We start from the raw sequence: 24,871 nt of genomic DNA on the forward strand, positions 1-24,871 counted from the left end.
TAACTCACAAGTGGATATTCAATTTGTGATCTAGGCCACACAGAGCAGGTTCATTCATCTCCTCCTATGGCAGAATTATAAAATGTTACAGTAGGCTAAAGTGTTGTCACAGTCACTACTTATAGCTGGAGGAGGTCACCAAGTACCTTTGGCCTTGCATTATTGATGGTTTAATGAATAGGCTATTTCCCCTTTGAGAACACCTGTTTAAATATAGTCTTTACCCCTTACAAGGTAGTTCAGAGCTTTGAAATATCTGTCACCTTTTTGCTTAACTCAAACTGGTGGTTCAGCATCTATTTAGCCCACATAGAAGGTAATTTTCTTTACAACCCAATTGGCACAAACTCTGTGACAATTTATTATAAGTGTTTATTGTGTTTCTGTATCTTTAGACCAGAAATAAAAGTTATTTTAACTTCAAATTATTTGTAGGGAAGCCTTTCTTTGCCTAAACTCCATTTTGGCAGGGAAAGAAATCTTCCTTTTTAATTTCATGTCATTAAGCTGAATATAGCTCTCTTAAAAGTTCAGGGGAGTTTTTTTTTGACTGACATTCTCCTTTATTGCAATGCTGGAAAACAACCCTTGGCAAAGAATCATCTAGTAAAATGGTGGAACTCCTACTGAGATGTTTCTTTTATAAAAAACTAAACCAGATAATTTAGTATTGCACAAAGCCTGAAACAATCCTTCCTAGAGCCATCAGTTTGACCTTTTAAATTTGTAATGGAACAAATGGTTCTTCTTTAAAGTAAAAACACCCATACCCAAATCACTGTCAGTGGACAAAATTCTGGAGTTTTCCCTTTGTCTATGTGTTTGGCCAAAGGTACCAGACCAGCTGAAGATGACCTCTGGATGGCCCGACTGGTCCTGACAGGAGATGCCTTCCTGTAGGAGAACATTCCCATTTCAAATGCCTCCTGCTAACAATGACAGTGTTGGGTGTTCTGGAGAGGAGGTGGACAGGACAGTGTTTCTGGAAGAGTCTGCTCTTGCAAGGTGTCACTCATTTCGGAGCACTCACAAAGTGCCACCACGTTGCTCTCGCTGATGTCTCAGGACAGACATAAGAAATGCAACTCCTTGATACAACAATCCATGTAACATAAATCTAAAGACCCAGGCTTTGCTGAAACCAGGTGTAAACAGAAAAAGCATTGAACTCTGAGGGTCTGAAGGGATATCAGCTGGTGTTCAGCTCTGCCTCTGTGCTTCACAGTGTTCTGTGTTCCCCTCCATGGAACATCCCAGGTCAGCTTGGGAAAATCAACACAGGTGCAGAGGTTTGTGACTTTTGCAGCTGAAGGCATTTTTCATAGTTCAGCTCTCTTCAGCCTTTTATCAGGCTGGTCCAGATAAAAAGAGTAGGGAAATGACTGAATGTTGGATAGTTGCCATGTTCATTAAAAAGTAGACGGGAAAAGGAGACTCAGCAACTTAGCCAACACAATTTTATGTAATTGTCCTCAATTTAATAAATAAATAAATAAATAGCCTGGCTGTCACTGGGATTTGCCTAAGGGACTGTCATGAATGAGTTACATAACTCAGCACTCATTCATTCATTCATCAACTGATTCTTTGCAATACCATATGGCTCCTTGCAGGGATTTCTTTAAAGATTATGCAAAACTATGAAATCAATGCCTTTGTAGATGGTAAGTCTGTTGCTTGAGGCTCATTTTGAAATTCCGTTTCCAGATAGCACAGCAATGCTCCTTTTGCAAGTCATACCCTAGCAGAAAGCAGTTATTCTGGCACTTTCAATCTAATGAAGAAAAGAAATAGATATAAACAGTGAAAGAGTAAACTGATCTAAACTTTAAAGACGTGTTGTGCCGGTGCCTGACTTTCATATGGAAATGCATTGTGCTTCATGAAAGGCAATGGGAAATGGATAAACATTATTAAAAAGTAGGATGTCATTGGTTTCATGCATTGAGTCAGAAACAGCAGAGCCATTGCAAAATGCTCCACCCATTTACTGCAGTAAATCTGGTTGATGATGTGAGTCCATTTCTAGTGAAAATTGTCCAATGCCATCTCTCCCGATCACAGGAGCCAGCAGACACAGCTGCAATGCCAATCCACATAAATCACTTCCAACACGTGCCTTAACTGTGGATTAATGGAAATACCTGTCAATTAGCTGACAGCATCTTCAAACAGGAGCAGATATTTTAGATTTCTTCCTTAGGATGCTCCAAGCGGGCACCTGCAAGGTCTTACTTATTCCAAGTGGTTAAGCAGCACTTTCAGAGTTGGGGGTCTTCAGAGCATTTGTAATTGAGCATCCAGAACCAGAGGCGGTCAGGTTCTGCCAGCAGTGAATCCAGAGCAGTCTCACGATGTCCCGTAATTGAACCAGAGCCCTGCAGGTACCACACAAGGACATTTTGGTGGGGGTGCAGCAGTGTCCAGGGTTGGCCCCTCATGACAAGGAGGACCCTGAGGTGCTGGAGCCTGTCCAGAGACCGGGATGGAGCTGGGGAAGGAGCTGGAGCACAAGTGATGTGAGGAGCAGCTGAGGGGCCTGGGGGTGCTCAGCCGGGAGAACAGGAGGCTCGGAGGGGCCCGCTAAAATTCCCTGTCAAGAGGTGGTGACCAGGAGGGGATCGGGCTCTGCTCCAGGCAAACAGCGACAGGATGAGAGAACAGTTTCAGGATGCGCCAGGGAAGGTTTAAGTTGCATATTAGGAGGAATTTCTTCACAGAAAGGGCGATTGGACCTTGGAACGGGCTGCCCAGGGCGGTGGTGGAGCCACTGTCCCTGGAGGTGTTTAAGGAAAGGCTGGAGTGGTGGAAGTGAGATTTGGAACACTGTGTTGGTGTAAATGATCTCGGAGTTGCAATTGATTCTATGATAAGCACGGGCGCTGTGTGCCGGCTGCTCGCCCCTCTCGGCGGGCTCAGCGCTGCGGACAACGAGGGGTTAAACACAAAACCGGGGCACGGCTCCTTTAAGGCTTCCCCGCCCTTTCCCAGCCGCGCTTCCGGGTACTGCACGTCACGTGGGCGGTGCCATGCGGAAGCGGCGGGAGGGGGGGCGGTGGTAGGTGCCGAGAGGGGGTGGAGGAACGTACCACCCGCCGCGGGGCGGGGGGAGCAGCACCCAAAGGGGCAGGGCTCACACAGGGGGCGTGGTTCCTGGAGAGAGGCGTGGGCTCAGCACTCGGTGGGCGGGGCGTGTGTTGTGGGGCGGGGCAAGACGGGGCGGGGCCTGTGCAAGGGGCGGAGGCTCCTCAGGGGCGGAGGCTCCGCTGAGGGCCGGAAGATGGCGCCGCCCAGTCGCGGCCGGGCCCGTCGGTGCTGGTGGCTCCCGGCCGGGGCTGCCCGGGCTTGAGGGATCTTCGGAGCTGGTGTCCCGGCAGCTCCGGTGCCTCGGTGCCGGCGGAGATGGACCAGCGCCTGGCTGAGCTGGTGGAGGAGCTCACCACCTCGGGGGAGCCGCGGCTGGAGCCCGGCAGGATGAAGGAGCTGAAGAAGATCTGCAAGTACGGCCGGAGGGAGGGACAGAGCCGGGCCTCACTCGTTGTCCCCAAGCCGGCAGTCCCGGGCGGAGCCGTCCCGAGCGCTGTTCCTGGGGCCTGCTGCGGGGACTGGGTGCTGCCAGCACAGAAGCTGCTCACTTAAAATTTAAAATAAATTGCGTCCCCAGACTTACGTTTTTATGTGCTGAGCCTCTTTCTAAATATCTCCCCCCTCCTTTTTCTCCGTTTTCTCCGTGCTCAGGTCGTCGGAGGAGCACATCAGCCACGCCTACCACCTGCTGGTGACGCGGCTCCAAGAGGAGCACGCCGAGATGCGCTTCTCCGCCTTCCAGGTGGTGCAGGAGCTGTTCGCCAGGTCCCACCAGTTCAGGACACTGCTTATCTCCAACTTCCAGGAGTTCCTGGAGCTCACAGTGGGGATAGACCACGAGCAGCCGCTCCCCCCGCCCAAGGAGGTGGCGCAGAAGCTGAGGAAAGCGGCCATCAAGGCAGTGCAAGACTGGCACGAGAAGTATGGGGAGGCCTACAAGCAGCTTTCCCTGGGGTACCACTTTCTAAAGCAGAACAAGAAGGTACTCTGTGCTTCTGCTCCGCTCTATGGTATTAAGTGGTGATCACCAGATGTTCAAAGCAAGGAAACCAATAAATGTAAAAAAAGAAAAAAAGCTGTAGGAAACATTGCCTGTAGGACACCTCCTGTTGAGTGTGGTCTTTGGAAAACAAACCCCAGGCTTTCTGCTCACCTTGCAGTGCTGCAGGCTTTAGAAACCCCAGTCTTGTGCTCACAGCTGGGCTGTGCCTTTCTCAGGGTGCAAGTATTGCTTGCTTTGAGCTGGCTTTCACCCACTGATTCTTGACTGGAGCCCAAGGTTTAGCTCTTTTGGGAAGGGCAAAAATGGTCATGCCTTAATCTGAGGATAAACAACTATTAAATCTTTCTATGCTGTTTTAAACTAGCCTGATTTCTCTACTGAGCTGCCCAGTTCTAGGTCCCCTTTGCTGTGCAGCTTTGCAAGTGCATGTGCCTGGCACCCTTAGCTGCAGCATTACTGTGCTAGAAAAGAGATTTTATGAAAGAGAAATTTCATGTAAACTGTAGCTTTATGATGCCACTTCAAGTTACTGTGTTTGGAACATTGTACTGCTTTAGTCTGTCTTCTGAGGTGCAACAGTGAAATTTGAAGCACTGTTCTAGCATTCACACGACTTAAAATGATAATAACAGACTTTCAGTAAACATACTGATTTTCTGTCTCTTCAGAAAGACAGATTCAGCCTTCCTAACAGTAGATAAAAAACCTTTGTGATACATGACATATTTCTGTTGTTCTGGTTCCATAACTGAACAGTGCTGTGCTAGTTTTTTATACAAATTTTGGCATCTGCTCACAAAAGTTGATTGTCTTTGAATTATCCTTTTTTATCTTGTTTAAGAAAGGAAGAAAACTAAATGACAGTGATGAGGAGAGGTGCAAGACTGAGACAAGGAGTCTTTAACACAGTTTCACCTAATTGAACACAAGTGTACAACAGCTCTGCTGAAGTTTGGCAGGTCTGTCTGTGCTCCTGTGGTCAGTGGCTGTTCCCCAGTAACAGCTGAGGGACCCCTCTCCAGGTTTTGATACAAGCTGTGCTACTTTCTAGAGCAGCTGAATTTGAGTTCCTCTACAAATATTAATATCAATAGAAGCAATCTCAGGTATTTTGGTAACTTTTGTACTTAAAGACTTGGTATTAGCTGACTGGCCTTTTGCCAGCTTGAAGTGTGAGAAGCAACTAAAAGGCATTTGGTTGAGGAGGCATTTGCTACCTTTTTGTAGTAAAATAAATCAGCTGTGGAATTTTACTGGTTTGGCACAGTGGTATAGGACAACTTGGGTGGAGTGTTAGCTCTGTGTGTGATCCATAGTTGGGTTTTGGTTGATGTTTTCTTAATGATCACCAAAATCACTTTATAAACAGTCAGAAGATGACAGCTGCTGCTCTTTTAGGGTATAAAGCTAGAGAGCTCCCCAGTCTTTTAATGTTAGATGGTCAGTAGTAGTAGGTACCAAGCAGGTGCCTCTATAAGTGTTTAACTTCAAGAGCAAATAATGCTTCAGTATACATGAAAGTAATTGTTTTCAAACTCCCATCTCAAAGTTTAAAAGAAGAAAGAGGAAAAATATTTCACATATTTCCAAATGTGTGCGTATTTGGGCGCATGACTTGTAGTATCGTTGTGTCTGAGGAATGCATGGATAGAATTATAGAAAAGGATTTCAGACAGATCCACATATAGTATAGTGCTTCTGTCTTCCAGTATTTTCACAAAAGTTGCAGTAATTGTCTCAGCCTGCTGCTTAGCTTTCAGTCAAGCAGATTTTTGCTCCTCACACATTTAGTTCCATAGTTGCAGACCAGCAATAAAAGGCTTCACGGTCCTTTTGGTAGAGAGAATGGGAAAATGACTCCACTGTAGGTACTCTGGCATAAGGCAGAAGTTGTGCTTTAGGAAGCTGTTGCTGTGTCTGGTTTTCTGTGCAGTCCAGTGTGACTGCCAGCAAATGGTGGCTGTAGTTCCTGAGTTCTGTATCTTTGTTCTGCTTTTGTGGGCAGTGTTGCTCTTCGGGTGGGTCTCTTTCTCTCAGTTCTGCATGGGGAGCTATGCAAACCTGTAGGAAAATGAGGTCCTGAAAACCAAGAAAGCTCACTCGGGTGATCCATATGATGCAGTAGGTTGTGAAACCAGACCTCTTCCCAACCACCCTTCTGCCCACCCATTCCCTACTAAAAAAACAGCTTGGTGGGTGTGCCTCTGGTACCTCCATGCCAGTTTCTTGGACAGCTGTTAGAGTAAAACATTTGTGTGACTCAAAACTTTGATGTAGGTTGTTGAGAGCCACTACTGGGTGTTGACATGCTTGATAATCTAGCAGTGGCAAGAATGACAAACCTTCTGTGAGTGTTTGTGATGGAGACATTGCACCAGAGAGTCTGTGGGCTGCAGAATCTGCAAAGTGCAGGCTTGCTCAGCACTCAGCATTGTCTGTCTGGCAGCTCATAAAAGTTATGTGGTAGCAATCAAAGGAAATTCTGTGTTTTTCAAAAGGGTTTCTATGCACTAAGGCAATCAAGCCTCCCTTCTTTAAAACAGGAGTGACATTTTTTTGCATTTCAATCTCTTCTAAGACCAAAGTAAAAAAAAAAAAAAACCAAAATATTGTTAATATTTTAAGAAACAGTGTTTTAAGTTGTTCAGATTAATATTTATAATTCAATCATAAGGAAGTGAGACTGAATGTTTTTTCCCTCAGTATCAAAATCCAAGTATGTAATTGTAAAATCACAAATTTAGTCTTTCTTAGTAAATTTGAGGGTCACCTCTTTTACTTTCCTTTCTTACAAAGTTCCTTTGTAAGTTTTATATGTATAATAGTTTTTATACTGCTTAGAAATTTTCCTATATTTCCTGGTGGACCTGGTTTTCGTGTGATCTTAATATCTACCCTGCATAGATATGACCTAGAGACTCCTCCTACCCATTCTACCTAACTCTTTGTCTCCAGGGCTGTGACAGAAGTCACCCAAATCCCAGTTTGTTCCTGCACTCTGGATGTGAAAATCTAAGGGGTTTGTTTTTCTACCTTATGATTTCCTTTTGAAAGCCATTGATTCTCAACAGTCCTTTATTAGTAGGAGTAAAAAGTCTGTTCACAATTGCTGTAGTTATTGATTCAAGGGGGAGAAGAGATAAAAGGAAATGCTGCTGAGCTTCTGGCTGATAGCTGATGTTACAGGATTTTTCACCACAGATAAGGATCTTAGGAAATGGATTTTCTCTATATTTCTTATGAGGAATGTTACATTTTTTTCTTAATTTCCTCCTTAGGTGGATTTTCAAGATGTGCATGCCAGAACTGTGGCTGAAAGGAGGAGGGAAGAGGAGAAGCAAAAACGACTGGAGAACATTTACAAAGAAAAAGTCAAAAGAACTGAAAAAGAAATGGAAGGTTGGTTGCTTTGATTCTTTTAATGCAATTTTGGTTTGGTTTGGTTTTTAGTTTTTAAAGCTTTTAAGGTTATATAAAATAAATTCTGAGAGAGTAGTTACCCAGATAATAGCTGACCACAGAAAGCAGGAATACTGCATTTGTTGGAGCTCAACTCTCCATCTCTCTCACCTAAAGAATATCAGGGGAAAGAAGTGACTGTCATGTAAGTTCAGTAGGAAGATATGGAAGAGAAAGAAAATGTTATCAAGTAAAGATCTGGTCTCTAATTCAGGAAAGTATGAGTGCATCACCCCAAGTAAATGAACCATGAGACATTTTGGAGTTAGTGTCTTAATTTCTGTTAGGCACAGACTTCCCGATGCCTTGTTGGCCAGTGGCATTCCTTATTATGTACAGTCATTGTATTCCAAAAATACAGGCAATGGTCTGCACAGGAGTCCTGGATGCAGTGTAGGATAACTGTGAAAAGTATCACAGTGCAGCTAGAAAATGTAACTGGGGCCTGAGTTTCTGAGCAATATGTGCAGACACACAATAATAGCAGACACATTTCTGTCACCCCAAAGAACAACAGAGATAGTAAGTATATTATGCTGCAGTTACAAAGATCACAAAGGGTGATCTAATTAAATTACTTTGGTGTATGTAATGCATGCAGTTGTATCTGGATTTATTCTGGATGCTGGAAATGTTTTCATGCACAAGAGTGGAATTTTAAAGAGATTTAACTTTCTTAAAGTAATTTGTATCAGTAGCATCTGTTTGAGCAATAACATACATTCACGGCTATAAAATTCATGGCTGTAAAATGAATACCCACCACAATCATGAAGAATATCTCATTGAATCTTGTTTTTCCTTGAAATTCTGTCAAGCACTTGTCATCTTTACATACTGAAATTTTAGAGAGGAGAAGGAAAGGAGGAGCCCTGATTCTACATGCGTGGCTCAGGAAATTCTAGATTTCTTGCTTAGGTATTGTTACTTCTATACGGACAATTTCTGCAGAAGAGGAAGATCTGTATGGCTCAGTCATCACTGGATAAACAGATTCCCCCTTTGGCAGTCATACTTGTTTTGTACCTCTGTGCCTGCTCTGGAGACATTAACATTTTACCATATCTAACCATTTTAAAAAACATTTGTGTCTTTATAGAAATGTCCCAAGAGATTGCTGATACACTGACAGAGATGGAAAACTGTTTCCAGCTTCTGATGCCAGATCCTTTCAATTTTGGGGTGAACGATATTGACCCAGAGCTCAGCAAACAAATGTCTGCTAATGAGGCTGGACCTGCATCCTCCCTGTCCTCCCAGGGGGAAGTTATCCCATCCTATTTGGGGTGCATGGATGATGAACAGCCATGCTGCAGCAAGGACATTCTTCCTGTTCCTTCTCAGTGTGTTGCAACTGATGGAAACAAAGAGGGAGATGAGAAGCCTGGGCAAAAAGAGCTGGATGGAGGCACGTGCTCAGACATCCAATACAGTGGCCCTGTTCTCCATGACGATGATTACCAGACTTTTGTCAGGAACCATGGGCTTATTTCACATAAATATACTCTAGACCTTGAAATCTCCACAGGTATCTGGAAAAACTTTTGACATATAGCTAGAGGCAGCCTCTCTGTGAAGTGTTTTGTGCTTGTGGATTTGGTTTAGTTTCTGCTACTTAAATGCTGGGGTTATTGGACACCATTTTGCTTTGGGGTTCCTCTACGCCACTTTGATTTTTTTTTTAGTTTTTTTTTATTTTTCTGGTTCCTCTAGTAACTGTTCATAGTTTTGGGTGTCCTTGTGTGTGATTAGCAGATTTCATTAATTATCTTCCAAGACTGAACTTCTGTAGTAGTTGTTGCAAACCCATTATAGCACTTCATGGTATCTATAATGAGTCTTTTGTGTTTAAAAAAAGATCTGTTTATCAAATACAATTTCCTTCTTCTTTGCTATTCACCTCTTTCTCTCTGTAGCTGTAGGGGAATAAGCTGCTACTTTAAAAATCTTGCATTTGAGTGTTTCTGAGACTTTTTCCTTGCAAGGAAGTAAGTAGTTTTGCTAGCAAGTGATTACACCTTTTTTTGTATAACTTTGCTAGTGTGAATTACCTGTAGAAAAATCAGAATGATTTGTGTTTTGGAAGTCTCTTACAATTCCTGTCCTAAAGGAATTCCATGTGCAGACAGTAAGGGTGATATCTACTTCTCTGTTTGCTGACAACAGTGGGTAAAAAGTATAATTTTTACTTGGATAATGGCATACATGGCTTCTTTGACAATTGACCCCCTGTTACTACCAGGGTAGGGATTACTTTGTATTGAATATGAAGAAATTGGTACAATAAGGCCCAGTTTATTTGAATTTGGAACAAAATGTAATGTAAATTGTAAGACTGAACTTGTCTGTGGTTTATTTGGTGATTCCTTAATAATGATGGTTTAACAACTCTTTCTGGACTGAACACTTCATATTTTCCTCAGATTTTTGAGTGTGTGGATAGTAATAGAATAATTAGAATATAATTGAACAGAGAAGCATTCTGATGTTTGTAACTTCCCCTGAAGTGATCAAATGCCTTAGAAAGAGTTATTTGCCTTCTTTAGCTCCTGTAGTAAAAATAAATATCATACACTAACTCTTTTTCCCCTGTTTTGAGTAGATATAAAAGTGCAAGAGAATGAAGATAATACTGCCATCATAAACAGTGTCATGGATGCTCACAAACTTCTCAGAAATAAGTTCTGGCCTTCTGTGCAGTCCTGGATTCAGGTGCAGTAAAGAGATCATTATTTTTTCTTCATTTTTTAATAAAAAGATGGTGAAACAAGGACTGGGATACACTAAAGCTTGAGGGAGAGTGAGCCAAAAGGAAATGAAGGAACAATTGGAGAAGATTTCCATTTCAGTAAGGGTGGACTAAAGGAGTCTGCAGGAACTATGTGGCTTGTTTGTTAGCTCTCAGCCTTGGGTGTGGTACCTATAGGTAATTCTTTGTTAATTTCATTTTAGATAAGTAAAACCTGGCTTCTTTGCAAAGTCTTAAAGTAAAACACAGTTTATTTTTGTTAGACATCTCTCTATCAGGTTAGCAGCATATCATGGACTCTCCTGGGTGGAATTTGGCCTGCTGATGGGCGCTCTCAGAAGATATTTGTAACAGCTGTTCATTCTTTGGCTTCACTAGTTGCTATTAGTTTTTATAGTCTAGATGGAAAAAGAATTGGCTTCACTAATTGTCACTTGTAAATCAAAGGAATTTGTGACATTGTTTCATTAATTATGAATTGGGATTTTTTTTTTTTGGCTCAGACTTCCGGAAGAGAATAAGGATGTTGTTTTCTTGGCTTGCAGCTACTTACCAGAGCAGGAATCAATGATGATCGACTAAGATGTGCCATTGAACTCAAGAATAAATTGGAGACTGCTATGAAGAAATATAAAGAAATTAACATTTCCTTTAAAGCAAGAAAAAGAAAAGTGGTGAGTTTCTTAATCCCTAACGTGGAAAACTTTTCAACACAAGTTTTATTGTAAAGTATACTAATTCAGCTGAATGTGGCTTCCTTCAAGGAGCAGTAAACACCTGAATAATTTTCCAGGGGACTGTTTATTAGACCAAAACTGTTTAAAGCATCCCTGTTGTTGTTTAGGATAGAGAAGTGAGGAAGTGCAGATTTTATTTATTCTTAGTTGCTTTATGTGCAACACTGTTAAGTCCTCAGCTTCTTGCGTGCATAATTCTCAGTAGACACTGTACTGTTTGTGTTCTTTCACAACTTGCTAACTCTGAGAGTCTCAGTTCAGGAAAGTAGTTTCTCTGCTTTGTAGCATTTACTCTGTACTAAGCATGTAATGTGATTAAGGTTATCACAGGAAAATTTAGAGCATCAGACTATTTCATAGAGATTAACTACCTATGACAGTTCTTGTGAAATAGGTAGACCTTGCAAATAAACAAAGGCTGAATGAAAGATCAAATACATTATTGAGGTCCAGAAAGGAGTCTATGGCTGGTTTACATAGATAGAAAGCAGGGCTGCATGATACTAATTTCTGTTGGCCGTGATTAAATGAAATAACCACATTGCTTGACATGAAAATAAGTCCTTTGGGTCAGAGTCCAGACTAGAGTCTGGTTTGGATTTACTGGATTGTAAGAATTTGATCTGGACATAACACCTTGAGCTAAATTGTGTAGCCTCATTTAGCCATGACTGAGTGTTGTTGACTTTGCCTTCATTGTACAAATGAAGCTAAATCAAGATTAATCTGGTTCATCATCTTAACACCTCCTGATGTGCCACACCAGTCAAAAATGCCAACTCTGAATGAAAAGTTCTGAAAGACTGTCTTGTCAGACTTGTCTCCAGTGAAATATATGTGCTACTTTTATGCAACCAGCTATGAAGGAATCCAGACATCTGCTGTCATTCCTGCCATTTGCTTGACAGGACTTCATTTGCTGCACCTCTGCATGGAATATTAGTTGCTATATTTCTTGTAAGATATAAAAGACATTCAAGCCTTGATTTTCCTGTGTGTGTGTGAACATGCACGTGTGTGTGTTTAGAATGGTATTGTTACCAATTATGAGAGTGACCAATGCTATCTATATGTTTATATAGTATGTTTAGAACTAATACCTATATTAATTTGAAAGCTAATAAATTCCGTTGCTAAAAGGCCAAAAATATAGGAAGTTCAAAGTGCTCACAATACTTTCAAAATGAAGCAGTGCAGAGTGAATTAACTTAAGCATTGAAAACAATGTATAAATATTCCTAGGTTTTCTCTCCAGTGGAAAATAACCAAATTTAGTGTTAGTGCTGAGTTATTTTAAATTTATAACCTGAACATAGAGAGCTTTGTACAGCAGAAGGAAACTGCATAAATTATATTTTATTAGTGTGTCAGATGACTTTATTGAAATGTAAAAACATGGCAAATTGGGAGTCTGATAGAGCAAAATAAACAGAATCTCTTAGGCCATGGTTATTAAATCCCATCTGTCAAATATTTACATGTCAGCATGTGAAACATTGCACACATCTCCTCTTTGATTGAGCATTGCTGTCTGTGTTAGGTGTTACGGCTTTGTCCAGGTGTCCTCATGCCCTTGGAGTTGTAGCTCTTGCCATGCCAAAATTTTCCTGTCTTCTGTATCTCTAAAGCCAAGAGAAGTAGTGACAGCCTGTCTGTCCTTCAAAGCCCTGAATCCCAGGCACCCTGTCCTGCCAAGGCTTTACACATGTGATTTGTTGGCACATGGGATCAGTGAGTGCTGGACCTGCTCATGTGTGGAGATGAGCACACCTGGAAATGAGGGGAGTGTTCAGTAAGCAGAGAGGGAGAACGTGAATCAAGTGTCTGAGTGCAGAGGGTCCCATGTAAACTGGTCTGTAGGTGGTCTGTGCCATCTCTATTTGGATAGGATGGCAGTGCTGGTGGTGCACTCTGTGGCAGCTGTATCCTGAACTGCAGATTGTAAAGGTGAATTGTTTGTGTACTTGCTCATTTCAGCTGTCATTATGATCCTGCACTACAGTAAGCTGTTCTTTCAGAGAGAGAATGGTCTTATTTAATCAGCAAATATAACAGTGATGGGGACTTGGCAACTTGGCTGAGCTGGGCTTGCCCATTCTCTTGGGACTTCTTGCATTTTCTTCATGCTCAATCTCCATGCTTCTGTGGTCACTGATTTCCCCCTTTTCATCTGTTCTATTCTGTGCTTTATTTCTGTTCTGTCTGGAGTAAAGGCTTTACCCATCCTCAAACTGAGATCAAGAAAGTTGATAAAGGGAAGGGTTTAGTGAGAGACAATGAAACTGAAGATTTATTACTGTGAACTCTACTATAACTCTCAATCCCACAGAGATTTAAATTGCCACTTTAAAGAGGGAAGGTCCTGGGGTGCCTTACCATTGCCATGTGTCATTGCTACTCTTTTTTAGCTGGTCAGTTACACATGGATATGGCTGAAATGCAAATAATTGTATGTATCTGGAGTAGTTCTTGATGCTGCAGTTTAATATGAATATACCAGCAGTGTAGCTTGATGTAAATTATACTGAGAGCAAGAAATTGGTGGTTACCTGACCTGATTCCACAGAAGAAATATTTGCTTGGTTCACGAGGTGTGTTTTTTTGGCAATCCTCATTATTACATCCATGGTTTCCATTGTTTCTCATTTCCATTTTCCATATCACAGAGCACAAGCCTCCAAGGAAGGAGTCTTTGGCAATCAAAGCCTGTTACGCAATTAGCACAAGTTACCTTCTCTGAAGTTCTTTTTTACCTTTATCTTTACTGAAAAGTGGAAAAGTCAAACTGCTTTGCAAACCACAGGAGAACTTTCTGGATGTTTAGGGAACTTCGCTTATACAAGGTCACTTGAAGGAAAGCACAGAACTTTATACAGTGGGAGATACTTTGACTTAAAATGGTTTCTAGGGACATGAGCTATAACTACTTCTTTATTTTCTCCTCCGTGAGTGAAGAACACAAACCATCAGGGAGTCTTAATTACATTGTCACCTACAACCTGCTAGCATGAATAGACTGTTTTGTGCTTGCCTGTCAGGAGCTGTGGGAGGAAAGGGAAAAGAAAAACAAAGGTTTTACTTTGACTGTCTAGAAACAAATCCCTTACATCAGATTCTGTAGTTATTAATACATCCCAGTTTCCCAGTTTCCCCATTCCCACTGCCGTGCCCCCAGCAGATCAGAGGTCAGGGCATTTCTTGCGAACTGTTACTTTTTCAAATGGGTGGAGGGTGAACAAAAAAAAGTTACTGACTACCTATATTGGTCAAAGGCAAATGAGTTTTTATGTGCTTACATGGGTTATGTTCACTGTAGTTAAATCCTTGTTTTGAGTGTCAGTCAGGTTTCTGACAGGAAATGCATTTTGAGACTAAACATTTTAAGGGTTTTGAAATTAATTTTTCTGTGAATCTGGGTTTTGGCTGAATCCAGGTGAAGAGCGGGGAGAGCTGTAAAAAGGCCTTTATTTCATGGTACCAGGATGTTCGGACATGGCCCTTCCTTCTCTGAGTGCCTGCTCGGGATAATTCCAGTGCCCAGTAGAGGGAGTGCAAACTGCACGCTCCATATTTTTCTCTGTACCACCTTGATCGAGAGTCAGCCATCTGCTCAGTCTGTGTTTTCAGTTAAACTTACTACAACAGCAACATACCAGAGACACTTCAAGTCAATTCGTGACTCTATGAATTATTGTAAAAGTAGAATTGTAATTATTAACTTAGATTGGTGTTTAAATAGACACTGTTGTTCCCAGACTTTTGATTCATTTGCAGGAATAGCTTATGATCAAGTTCTTAAAATTTTTTTTTGGTGGTTAGAAAGAAATTTGTTTCTCAATGTCTTCTTCCTTCTTTTGTAGTATTGGATTTTATTTTTTTTCTTGTTTAATGTCTGATTTGCTGCTGATTAGATGCAAATGATCTTGCAGTTTTAGAGAGGACGATTATGTACTGTATTTTAAATCATGCACTCTACCTTTCACTTACACCCTTTCCATAAAGGATTACTCATTAGGATAATACTTGAAATCCTGACATTGTTAATAGAAATGTAGCTCAATTGCTGGATTTTGTACACTCAAAGTATGTTTATGTCTTATGTAATTACCTTGGGAAGCTGTGGAAGGTTTGGTACTCAGACTGGCTAAAACTTGGGCAGAGAGAATCCAGGAGGAAAGGTGATGTGAGAAACATCCCATTCATGTGTCTTGTCAGCAGAGGGATCATTTAACAGACCTGTTACACTTCGAATTTTTAAATTTCAAATTACATTAACAACCAGGGATATATAGTTTTTCATTAACTGTATTCACTACTTTTTGTTTCGCCTTTCCTTATCTTCTGTCAAATCTAAGCATGCACTTGGATCTTGATTTATTCCTGTACTTAATTTTATCCATGTGAAACATCTGGTTGAACTCAATAATGCCATTAATAATTAGATTTGGAGGAACCTGTCCTTCTGTTGTCCAGAACCTGATACTCAAACCTCACTATAATAAAAGTCAGGTTTTTTCAGAAAGAGTAATGTCAGAAAATTGTTCCAAATTTACAATCTAAATATTTGCTGCTAATTATTTAGTCCTAAAATACATTAAATGGTTAAAATTTTAATATGTTATAAATTAAGTCAAGAGTTCTGCCAACTACTTGCTGATTTATTTTTTTTTCCATGTCTTCATCTACAGTTTGGCAGTGTAGCAATTCTAATGAGTTATTTCTGCCTAATCATTTCATAGCTTTATAACCAGCTCTTTTCAAGTCTTTATTTTTGTTAAGTTAGTGTCTGCTTTAGAAGAAAAAAAAGCTGCACTTGAATTTTAGATTTTTTCTGCTTCTTTAGCCATAGAAAATCCAGTCCTGTTGACAGCTCTCTGTAACAGCTTCCTGTAGTCACATCCTTACGTTTTTCTCCTCTTGCTCATTTTAGAGAAACTGTTTCTGCAGGTTAGAAAATTGTCCTCTGTGATCCTTCACAGTCCTTGAAACCACATTTGCTAAAACATGCTCAGACCATGCAGCAAGAGAGGCACCTTTGTAGAGATCTTTTGCCCAGGTGTTGCTTTTTAACAAAAACCCCAACTCTTAACAAAAAGTTGCCCTTTGAAAACTGGAAGCATATAATTTTAAAATTTAGATGGTGACTTGATGTTGATTGTTAGTATGTTTTCTATAGAGAAATATAGGAATATTTGATAACTACATCAGCATTACACCTAAAGATGTTCTTTACCAGATTTTATACATTTTAGCATGTAGTGAGGTTAGAATAAATAATAACATTTATTAATATTTATGTGGTCAGATCTGTAGCCCAGACAACATTTAAATGTTTGGTGTTTTTTTTGTCTAGGTAATATTTATCAAAGAAGCCAGGTCAAATTAAACACAGAGTATTAAATAGGTTATACAGATACTTAATGCTTCCTCTTCCCTCCTCCCTATTTTAATTTGTGATATTTTTATTGTCATGTTTATCGTGTTATTATTATTTCTGTTAAATGTCTATTTTGTAATCACTTTTCAGCTAGAAGAGCTTTCTATTTTTTTACGTTTTATTAGGCTGTAGGACTGATATAAAACAGAACACTGTAAAATTAGACCTTAGAACAGCACTCCCTTGTTAAAGTGTCTGATCAGCTGGATGATGGGTTTGGTTGGTTTTGTTCCTTCATTCCACAGAGCTGAATGCTGCTGTGGTGTGTTTTATGCTTTGCCCTGGCCATGCAGCCTGCCACTGCTATGAAGTTATTAAAAATATCTTGTTATGCAGATCTAGCCATGAATTCTTAGGGTTGTCGCTGTGACGACCTCTGATCCCTATCTGATTCGCAGGTCGCACAATGCAATTTGGAGCTCTTCTAATAGAGTGTAAAATAAAGTAGGATGTCTCCATCATCAAGTTAACCCTTATGTTAAGTATTTAAGTTTTTCAGGCTGAAGGGTCATCTCCCTTGATTTATCTTTGAATACTGAGCAGTGTGTGCTCTGCAAGTAGGAGATACAAATTTGCTTCCTGCTTTTTATCTGTCCTACCTTACAAGGGGAAATAGTATATTGAAGTTTCTTGTGAGGTTCACAGAGGTACATTTCTAAATGTGTATATATAAAAATGGAAAAGGAAGAAAATTTTTAGGCTTGAAACATAATGCATCTAAATTCAGGTGATGAGCAGTATGAAAGTAAATATATTTGCATCTAAAGTATCTTTGTACCTGAAATCCACAATCAGAAATACAAGTAAGGTTATGTGTATCTTGCATAGAATAATTTGTTTACCTGTCTGTAATAAATTAGGTTTATTTAATTGAGATGCGTATCCACCTGTTATTGTTAGACTTGGGAACCTTCACTAGTTTAACTAAAACTGCTAAGTTTCCCCTGAATGTGGTACTTGTTTTATGAAAAATGTGGATTGTGCAAGAGAACTTGGCCTTTTTGATGTATCTACTTAAGGATTTAGATGATTTATTCAACCATGTACTGTTGATTTTGGTAGATGGTAGGAGCTCAAGTGATGAGGTATGAAAATATATCTGAGGACACATCTTGAGAGGTTATTGCTAAAGAAATACTAAACTTGCCTTGCAATATCTGCCTGAGATAATAATTTTGCCCAATGTATCAGTTTTCTAGACTGCCTTTTATTGCTGTGCTCTGAAACTGTGAAGGCACACACTGGTCCTCTGGGTCTATTGGATGTACCAGTTTTTTCTGAAAGGATTCATGAAGATGCAGAGTCTTTTGAACTGTTTTTTGAGCTTGGCCCTCCAGGACTCTGAGAATCCTCATACACTCTTGCTTTAGGGAAAAATTGGTTCATCAGGTAGCTGTTATATTGCCAAAGCAATTTGGATCAAGGAATGCTCATTCTCCAGTGTACTTTGGCTAAGTGTTGGACTGGAACTCTTTAAGCATTTTTACTGGAAATTAGGAAATACTGTGAAAAGTGCATTCCTAAATAGAAGTCAGCTTGGCCAAGACGCTTATGTGCTGTTGAGCAACTACACATAGAATGAATGGTGATACTTCTACGGGTGAACATAAAATGTGCATTGCCTGGACCACATATCTAATTTGCAGTCATCGGGGTTTGAATTTATATTCATATCACAGAGTGAAGCGGAGGGAGGATGTGTGGGAGGTTCTTAAAAATACAGCTCTGTTCGTAGTTTGTGGTTTCCTTGTGTTGCACATGAGAAAACTCAAGCATGGTTCTAAAATCTGTCCAAATGCCAGCATTTATTTCCATGTCACCCTGTGTTGGATGATATAAAAGAATGGAAAAGGAGGAACATGTCTTTACATTAAAGACACACTTTGACTATTTAGTTTCTATTACTGGTACTGAAGATTTTTACCCCAGACAGTTTTCTTACATAGAATATCCCCAAATTTCATTTAATGTGACTGAACTATGTTTTGTGTCACAGTTGAATAAAAAAATGCATGTGCTTAAGGTTGCCCCTCTAACTAGGTTCTACAGCAATAAATATTCTGGTTCCCTAACCAAAATCTTCTAGAGAAATATTTAGTTGGCTTTGAGTAGATGCACATGAGATATTGGCATGGTGGAATAATTTGCAAGATCTTTCAGTGAGGGTATTAGCATATAAATAGCAGATGCAATGACGACCATCACAGCTGAGTACATTTAATTTTTAGTTTATAAGATAGAATGGGTTTTTAAATGCATAGCCATCAAGCCTGCTGAAAGACAAATGAAGTTTAGAGTTCACTTGTCTGAGGATGCCTTACATCATTTTTTTTTTATAAAAGGGAAACAGGCACGCATAAAACTGAACAAAAGTGATTTCTTGGGTGAAAAGTAATTGAGATTGCAAACCAAGTTAATTAGACCATGCAAAATTTATTTAATGGTCCCAGCTGTAGTTTGCAAGTGGTGTTTTAGAGAGTAGATATGACTTCTTCATGTGCTATCTTTTCTCTTCTTTTTCTAAAATAATTAGTAGTGGCTGTACATCTAGTCCTGTAAACTGATTGCATTGTATATTTCAGTAATTTTATTGCTTGCTTTTATTATGATTGCAGAGACTCGGGTTTTTAAATCCTCTTAACAGAATGTAGCAGTCAATTTATATAAAAGTGAGAAAAGGATAGGATCAAGGGCTCTTCTTCACATCTTTCCAAGTGTTGTGTGGTGTTGTGTGGTGGGTGGAGGCTTTTTTCACATTCATTACCAGTTGGGATGGATGAACAAGGCCTTTAGCTGGGGCTCTGGTTGCACTGAGCTGCACTAACAGATGGAGTATTGACTGCAAAGTAAAAGAAACAATTGCATTTCTACTGGCATCCAGTGTTTTCTTAATAATGCAGAGTAATAAGGAAACATCTGTTTTTTCAAGTTTTTTTAATGAGTTAAGGAGGAAATGGTTTGATTGCACTTGTCTGGTTGGAATAGTCAGCACTATTTAAAGTTTTTAGTGAAAAATCAGGAGACTTGTGAAGATGGTCTAAGGGATTACAGTGGAAATAATGTGTGTATGTTTTCTGTCTTTTTTAAAGCCATGTTCTCATATGTAAATAAGTCCAGATCAAGAATCTGAAAATTGCCTAGCTAAATCCCATTTCTTCTCACAGGAATACAGATATCTAGTCAGTGATCCTACCATGTTAAAGCAACAAACCAACAACCAACGCATAGTTTTGCAAATGCATCATTCTGTGACTTGGATAAATAAATACAAAAATAAATATCAGCATTTTAGAGCAGACTAACAGGCTAAAAATTCCCTTCCCTGTGGAACTTGAAGAGCAGTGGTGGTGCAAGCAGCCTCTGATGTCTGGGGATCTGGTCTCCCTTCAGGTGGACCATTCTCTAGTGAGAGAGGGGTTGTTCACCCATCATCTCTGATAAGACCGGTGGCCTGTGTTAGTGAGTTTCCTCACATCACCTGATAATTAGAATGGATTTGAAACCAGGAGCTTTTTTCTCACATTCTTTGACAGGTGATTGAGAAACAAGCAGTTGTGTGACTACCTATCTTCGAGGTATTTAATCTTGTACACTACAAGAAAAGCTTTACATTGTGGTATTTATCACTTGCTCTTATACTTTGCTTCCCTTCCCTTCAGACATGGCACATTAGAAATTTTGTATTGCTTGTTTTTATCTTAGTCTCCTTTTTTCATGGTTGGAAGTATCCTAACCCCTCATTCCTAAAAGAATTACGATTTACTTAATCGGCCACTTAAAACTATTGTCTAAAATATTTATTTCTTCTGATTTAATGGAGGATTGTTTATTTTTTTTTTTTTAATTGACTGAAAAAGTTTACCTATAGTGGAAACATAGATAGGAGGTGATTGAGTTTTCCTTCTACATCTGTAGAAGTTAGTTTTGGAGATGTCTTCATGCTTTAAAATAACAAAACATACTTTTCTAACTAATACTGTTGCCCATGAGCTCTCCCACTTTCTCTAGCAAGGAAATGAAACAAACCAACATAAATGGGATGGTTCTGATAAAGTACCACTGGAATGAAGTAAATTGAGATATAACTACCTGCTGTTACTGCGCAACTTTGTGAATTTCCAACAGTGACAACTTTAATATTTTAAAGTAAAAAGATAAATAACTTATCTTGTTCAGGATTTTATCAAGATAAAGACTTCATGTCTGTTTGAGGAGAAGAGAGAACTTAATTCCTGATAGTTAGCTAAGCAGTTAATTTTTTTTACAGGAATTCTAAATTTAATAGAAGACCCCAGGGAAATTCAAGGGTGTGAACAATACGCATAATATTTTATGAAAATGACCCCCATATTTAAAATCTGGCATTATATGTTATGCATTGTAGCACCAAGTCCACATCTACCTTTTAGAAAATTAAAACACATAAATTATGTTTAGTGTTTGATATGTGCTGCACTAGCTGAAAGCCATAATGCCCCTAAAACCTTGGGTTGCTTTTCACCTTTCATAAATTCCTGGGTAGATTCTATACAAAAAATAATTTTCAGCTCCGTGGCTCATTGTTATTCAAAGTTGATTGATTGTCGTCATTTACTCAGTGAGGAAGTTAAGTGCTCCTGTCATTTCTGAAGAGTATAATTGGGACGTTTCACAGGTCAGCGGTAGTGACAGGTTTCCCTTTTGATTAGTGTTAGACTGATAACAAAAATTACAGTTTCCTATGATTAATGTTTTCTATAGTACTTGAATGCACAGTTCATGGATTGTACCTAAACAAAGTGAATTTGCATCTGATTATGCCTTTTCTCTGTCAGGCTTTTCACGTGCTTTAAAGTTTTAGATCATGCAGGTAATACAGCAAAGTTGCTTCCAGTGCAGTTTTCAAGTGGAGGATTAGTGAAGTCCACTGAATTTTAGTATATTACCATACAGAGAGATATGTGCCTCAAGTGATATGAACAAATTAGGTGAAATTTCAATTAAAGATAGCACTCTTTCCCTCTAGTCCTCTCAGATATGACATGCAAGGAAGTACTGGTATTATATCCCCTGCTATTTTAGGTATAATCTGGCAACTTAAGTTAAATGATCAGGCTGGACTGAGTTTTTTCCTCTTGCTAGTTTGACGATATTTCTGTGTTCTTTACACCTGTTGCTGTTTGTTTACAGGCTGAGTAAAAACTAAGGAAATACACTGAATTTACTTTCCCTGTTTTATGACATGAAAGTTAGTCAGTTTGTGCAGTATGGCACGAAGTTGTAGACTAAGATAATCTATGGCAAGTTTTATCTTGGTGAAATATATTTTTAATAGCTAGGTAAGAAATAGAATCTGAGTATGAGAATTATGATGATGTCCTGCTTGTAGCTGGAGAAATACTGGAGGTTATTTGCTGGTGGTTATTTCCAAATTTAAATTGTCCTTAATAGATGAAAAGGGAATGACAACACGAGCAGAATTTCAAAACCAAGGTACAAACCAACTTCAGTCTCTAGCCCCCTTTAGATGTGCAGTAGAAAACATGATTTTTTTTTCTTTCTAAGGACCATTATCCTAATGTCTTCTAAAAGTTGTAGTTTAAGACAGATGTTTTGCTTTCAAATCTAGTGGTGTTGGGAGTTTGTGATTAGTGGTGGAACATTTGATCCTTTCTTTGATTAGAACTCTATTTTGGTTTCTGCTGAGGAGGCCAGGCTCAGTGTGCATCTGTCGTGGCTGGGCCAGGTATGGCCTGAATTGCTGCTCTCCTTTAGATCAGGAAAAATGATTGCAGTGGGAAACCAAAAGTAAACCAAGGGTGCAGGATCCACCAGCAGAGCCTGAATGTTGGCAGCTCTCAAGAGAGGGATAATTGGGCTGAGACTACACTGAGGTCCTTACCTGTCTTTGGCAGCAGGGTGCTCTCAAACATGATTGCCCCGAGACTATTTTGAAATGAAGGTTAATTAGGTGTTCCCTAGTAAGAATGCAGTAGTAAATCAGCTCTTGTCATCGGGACAGTAAATCTGCTTTTTTTCTCTTCTTTTTCACTGGAACTGCAGCCTTCTTAGTTCAAAGTAACTTTTGAAACAAAAGGAAGAATCTTACTTCTAACTTGTACTGCCCATTCATTATGTGTTAATGTGTATTTGTGTATTAATATCAGTTAACATTCTTTGTTAGAAATTAATACAGTCCAGCTTACAATTAATTATGGCCAAAAAGAAATACTGATTTTTTTAAAAAAAGTTATTATTTATTTTAATTTTTTAACTACATTTAATAAACCAAGGTTAGCTGCTAGATTTTTGGCTTCAGAGTATGACTTAAAGAAACTCAGCTGTGAAACAAGATTAGAGTAGTGAATTAGATTGGGAAAATTCTGCTGCAGGCAAAACCTGCAGTATCCTCTGGTGCTTGTAACAATGAGTAGTTGGTATGAATATTAACAGAAGCCAGGTGCACTAATAGAAGTAAAGAACACAGTAGAAAATAGTGAAAACTATATACTAAACTGTATACTAGATACTAAACTATATAATAGTATATATATATAAACTATATAATAGTTTTTATGTATAAATTATATACTGAACTATATACTATTCCTTATCTATTGCTTTGGGTTGCTGCAGCAAAGTGGAAAAAGTGATAGCCTGTGCTAAGGTTGGATTTCGTGGATACCTCTTACTATTTCCTTGTAAAAGCACATGGCAAACATAAAATAGAATGCTAGTTATGTTGTTGGGAATGAGGTTACTCTGAGCATGGGCAAAGGAAATAAAGTCTCCATCACTGTTGGCTTTTTAGAGTAGTTGGCATTTGCTTTCTTAAATAGTACTCTGATAATACAGGCAATGTCTGGTGACACAGATTCTTTTAGATTATGTGCAGTTAAGAAATAAAAAACATTTTCAGATATGAAACAAGCTTAGAAAAAGTGTAGATTTGATGGCACATATACAGCAGTTGCTAGCTAAAATTGTATATAGGAAGCCGCTTATGTGGATGAATTATACTGGTTAGTTGGAACTCCCTTTTTTTTTTTTTTTCTTTACCTACTCATAGATCCTCAGTTTCAGACTGCAAGACAGACCAAGTGCACATTTAAGAAAATCCTGTTTTGTTGGTCTTAACCAGAGTAGTGTGTGCTGTCTGGTGGTATAAATGGTTGGGATGTACCAAATCAGTTAAGAAATGAAGGTATCAAATTATTCTTAGTGCTGTTGTGAAGAAACACACTGAACCACTGTAGTATAGAGATCTGAATACTCTTATTTGGGTCACTATTAGCTTTCCCATTCATCAGCTTCCCTTCCTGTTTGCCTGGTTTTGAGCTCTTAAACAATTTGTGATACCATTTAATATGCCACAGATTATTTGGGTGCTCCTAACTGAGTAAAATCATCCAAATGAGAAGAGGTAAGACTGTAATTTGCTCATTAAGTCAAAATCTTGATGTTATTTTAAGGTTTTTTGGTCTTATTTTATAGCTTCACACTTTCTCAGACTTCACCAACTGTGTGTGTTCTAATGGATAAGAGGGGCTTTAAAGAAGCCCTTAGGATAGAGTATGGCTTTAGAGATAAAATATTAAGCAGATAAAATGTTAAGGCCTAATCTTAGATAAAGATTAAATACATATTTAGGGAAATACTTTTGACATAGAGAAGTCTCGGTAGGGCTATCAGGATGTCTGCAAAATGTGAAGGGAAATGAAAAACAGTCTTCACATCAAAATAAAGAGAAAATAACCCAAACAAAAATATCTCTGTAGATTAAAGCCTCGGATGATGATGATGAGGATGAGGATGAAGATGAATTTGTGGAGGTCCCTGAGAAGGAAGGTTATGAGCCCCACATTCCAGACCACCTGCGTAAGGAATATGGTGAGTTTGCCCAGCTGTGACAAGCTTTATCCCTGCATGTTACTGCTGCACTAAGGTAAATAAACAGCCATTCTGAAGTAATAAAGTGATCAGCGGTGTGAGTAATCTCTGCCTACTCTGAGGAAGTCATTACATGGACACCGGAGCAGCGATTGGCTCTGGATAAACAAATACTTTCAGGAGCAAGAGCAACTGAGATGAGCAGCTTATTTCATTCCTTCATCTTCCATGGGAGTTCAGAGCCACAAGCAGCAGCACCCTGTGTGCTTTTAAGTGTGCAGAACACATATTGAGAGTGAAGGGATTGCAAAGTAAAGTTGGCAATGAGCCTGAATATTACAAATACTGGTGCCAGTCTGGTGAGCTGGGATAAGGTGGTGTTCCATCACCTGCATTAGTAGCAGCTGCACATACACTGACTTCCATAGAATGGCCAACTTAGACCTCTGCTGGGTGGCTCTTTCTGTTTAGGTATTGCTGCCAGAAGATGTTAAATGCAGCTCAAGTGCAGAATTACAGCCACAGAGCAC

The 24,871-nt window shown here is 39.4% G+C and overlaps 1 protein-coding gene across 1 annotated transcript in view; it reads left to right on the forward strand.

Annotated features, from left to right (window-relative positions):
• The first annotated feature begins 3,255 nt into the window (after window positions 1-3,255).
• UVSSA (UV stimulated scaffold protein A) overlaps window positions 3,256-24,871 on the forward strand; it is a 47,277-nt gene continuing 25,661 nt past the window's right edge. The window contains exons 1-7 of the mRNA XM_005517906.3: window positions 3,256-3,500; window positions 3,739-4,069; window positions 7,369-7,489; window positions 8,649-9,077; window positions 10,152-10,261; window positions 10,844-10,972; window positions 24,230-24,341. Of these exons, the coding sequence (XP_005517963.2) occupies window positions 3,403-3,500; window positions 3,739-4,069; window positions 7,369-7,489; window positions 8,649-9,077; window positions 10,152-10,261; window positions 10,844-10,972; window positions 24,230-24,341 (1,330 nt within the window). The 5' untranslated portion in view covers window positions 3,256-3,402. The remainder of the gene's footprint in view (window positions 3,501-3,738; window positions 4,070-7,368; window positions 7,490-8,648; window positions 9,078-10,151; window positions 10,262-10,843; window positions 10,973-24,229; window positions 24,342-24,871) is intronic.

This window comes from Pseudopodoces humilis, chromosome 6, assembly GCF_049639895.1.
Source record: "Pseudopodoces humilis isolate 2021_Gansu_Grassland_sample_001 chromosome 6, ASM4963989v1, whole genome shotgun sequence".
NCBI lineage: Eukaryota > Metazoa > Chordata > Aves > Passeriformes > Paridae > Pseudopodoces > Pseudopodoces humilis.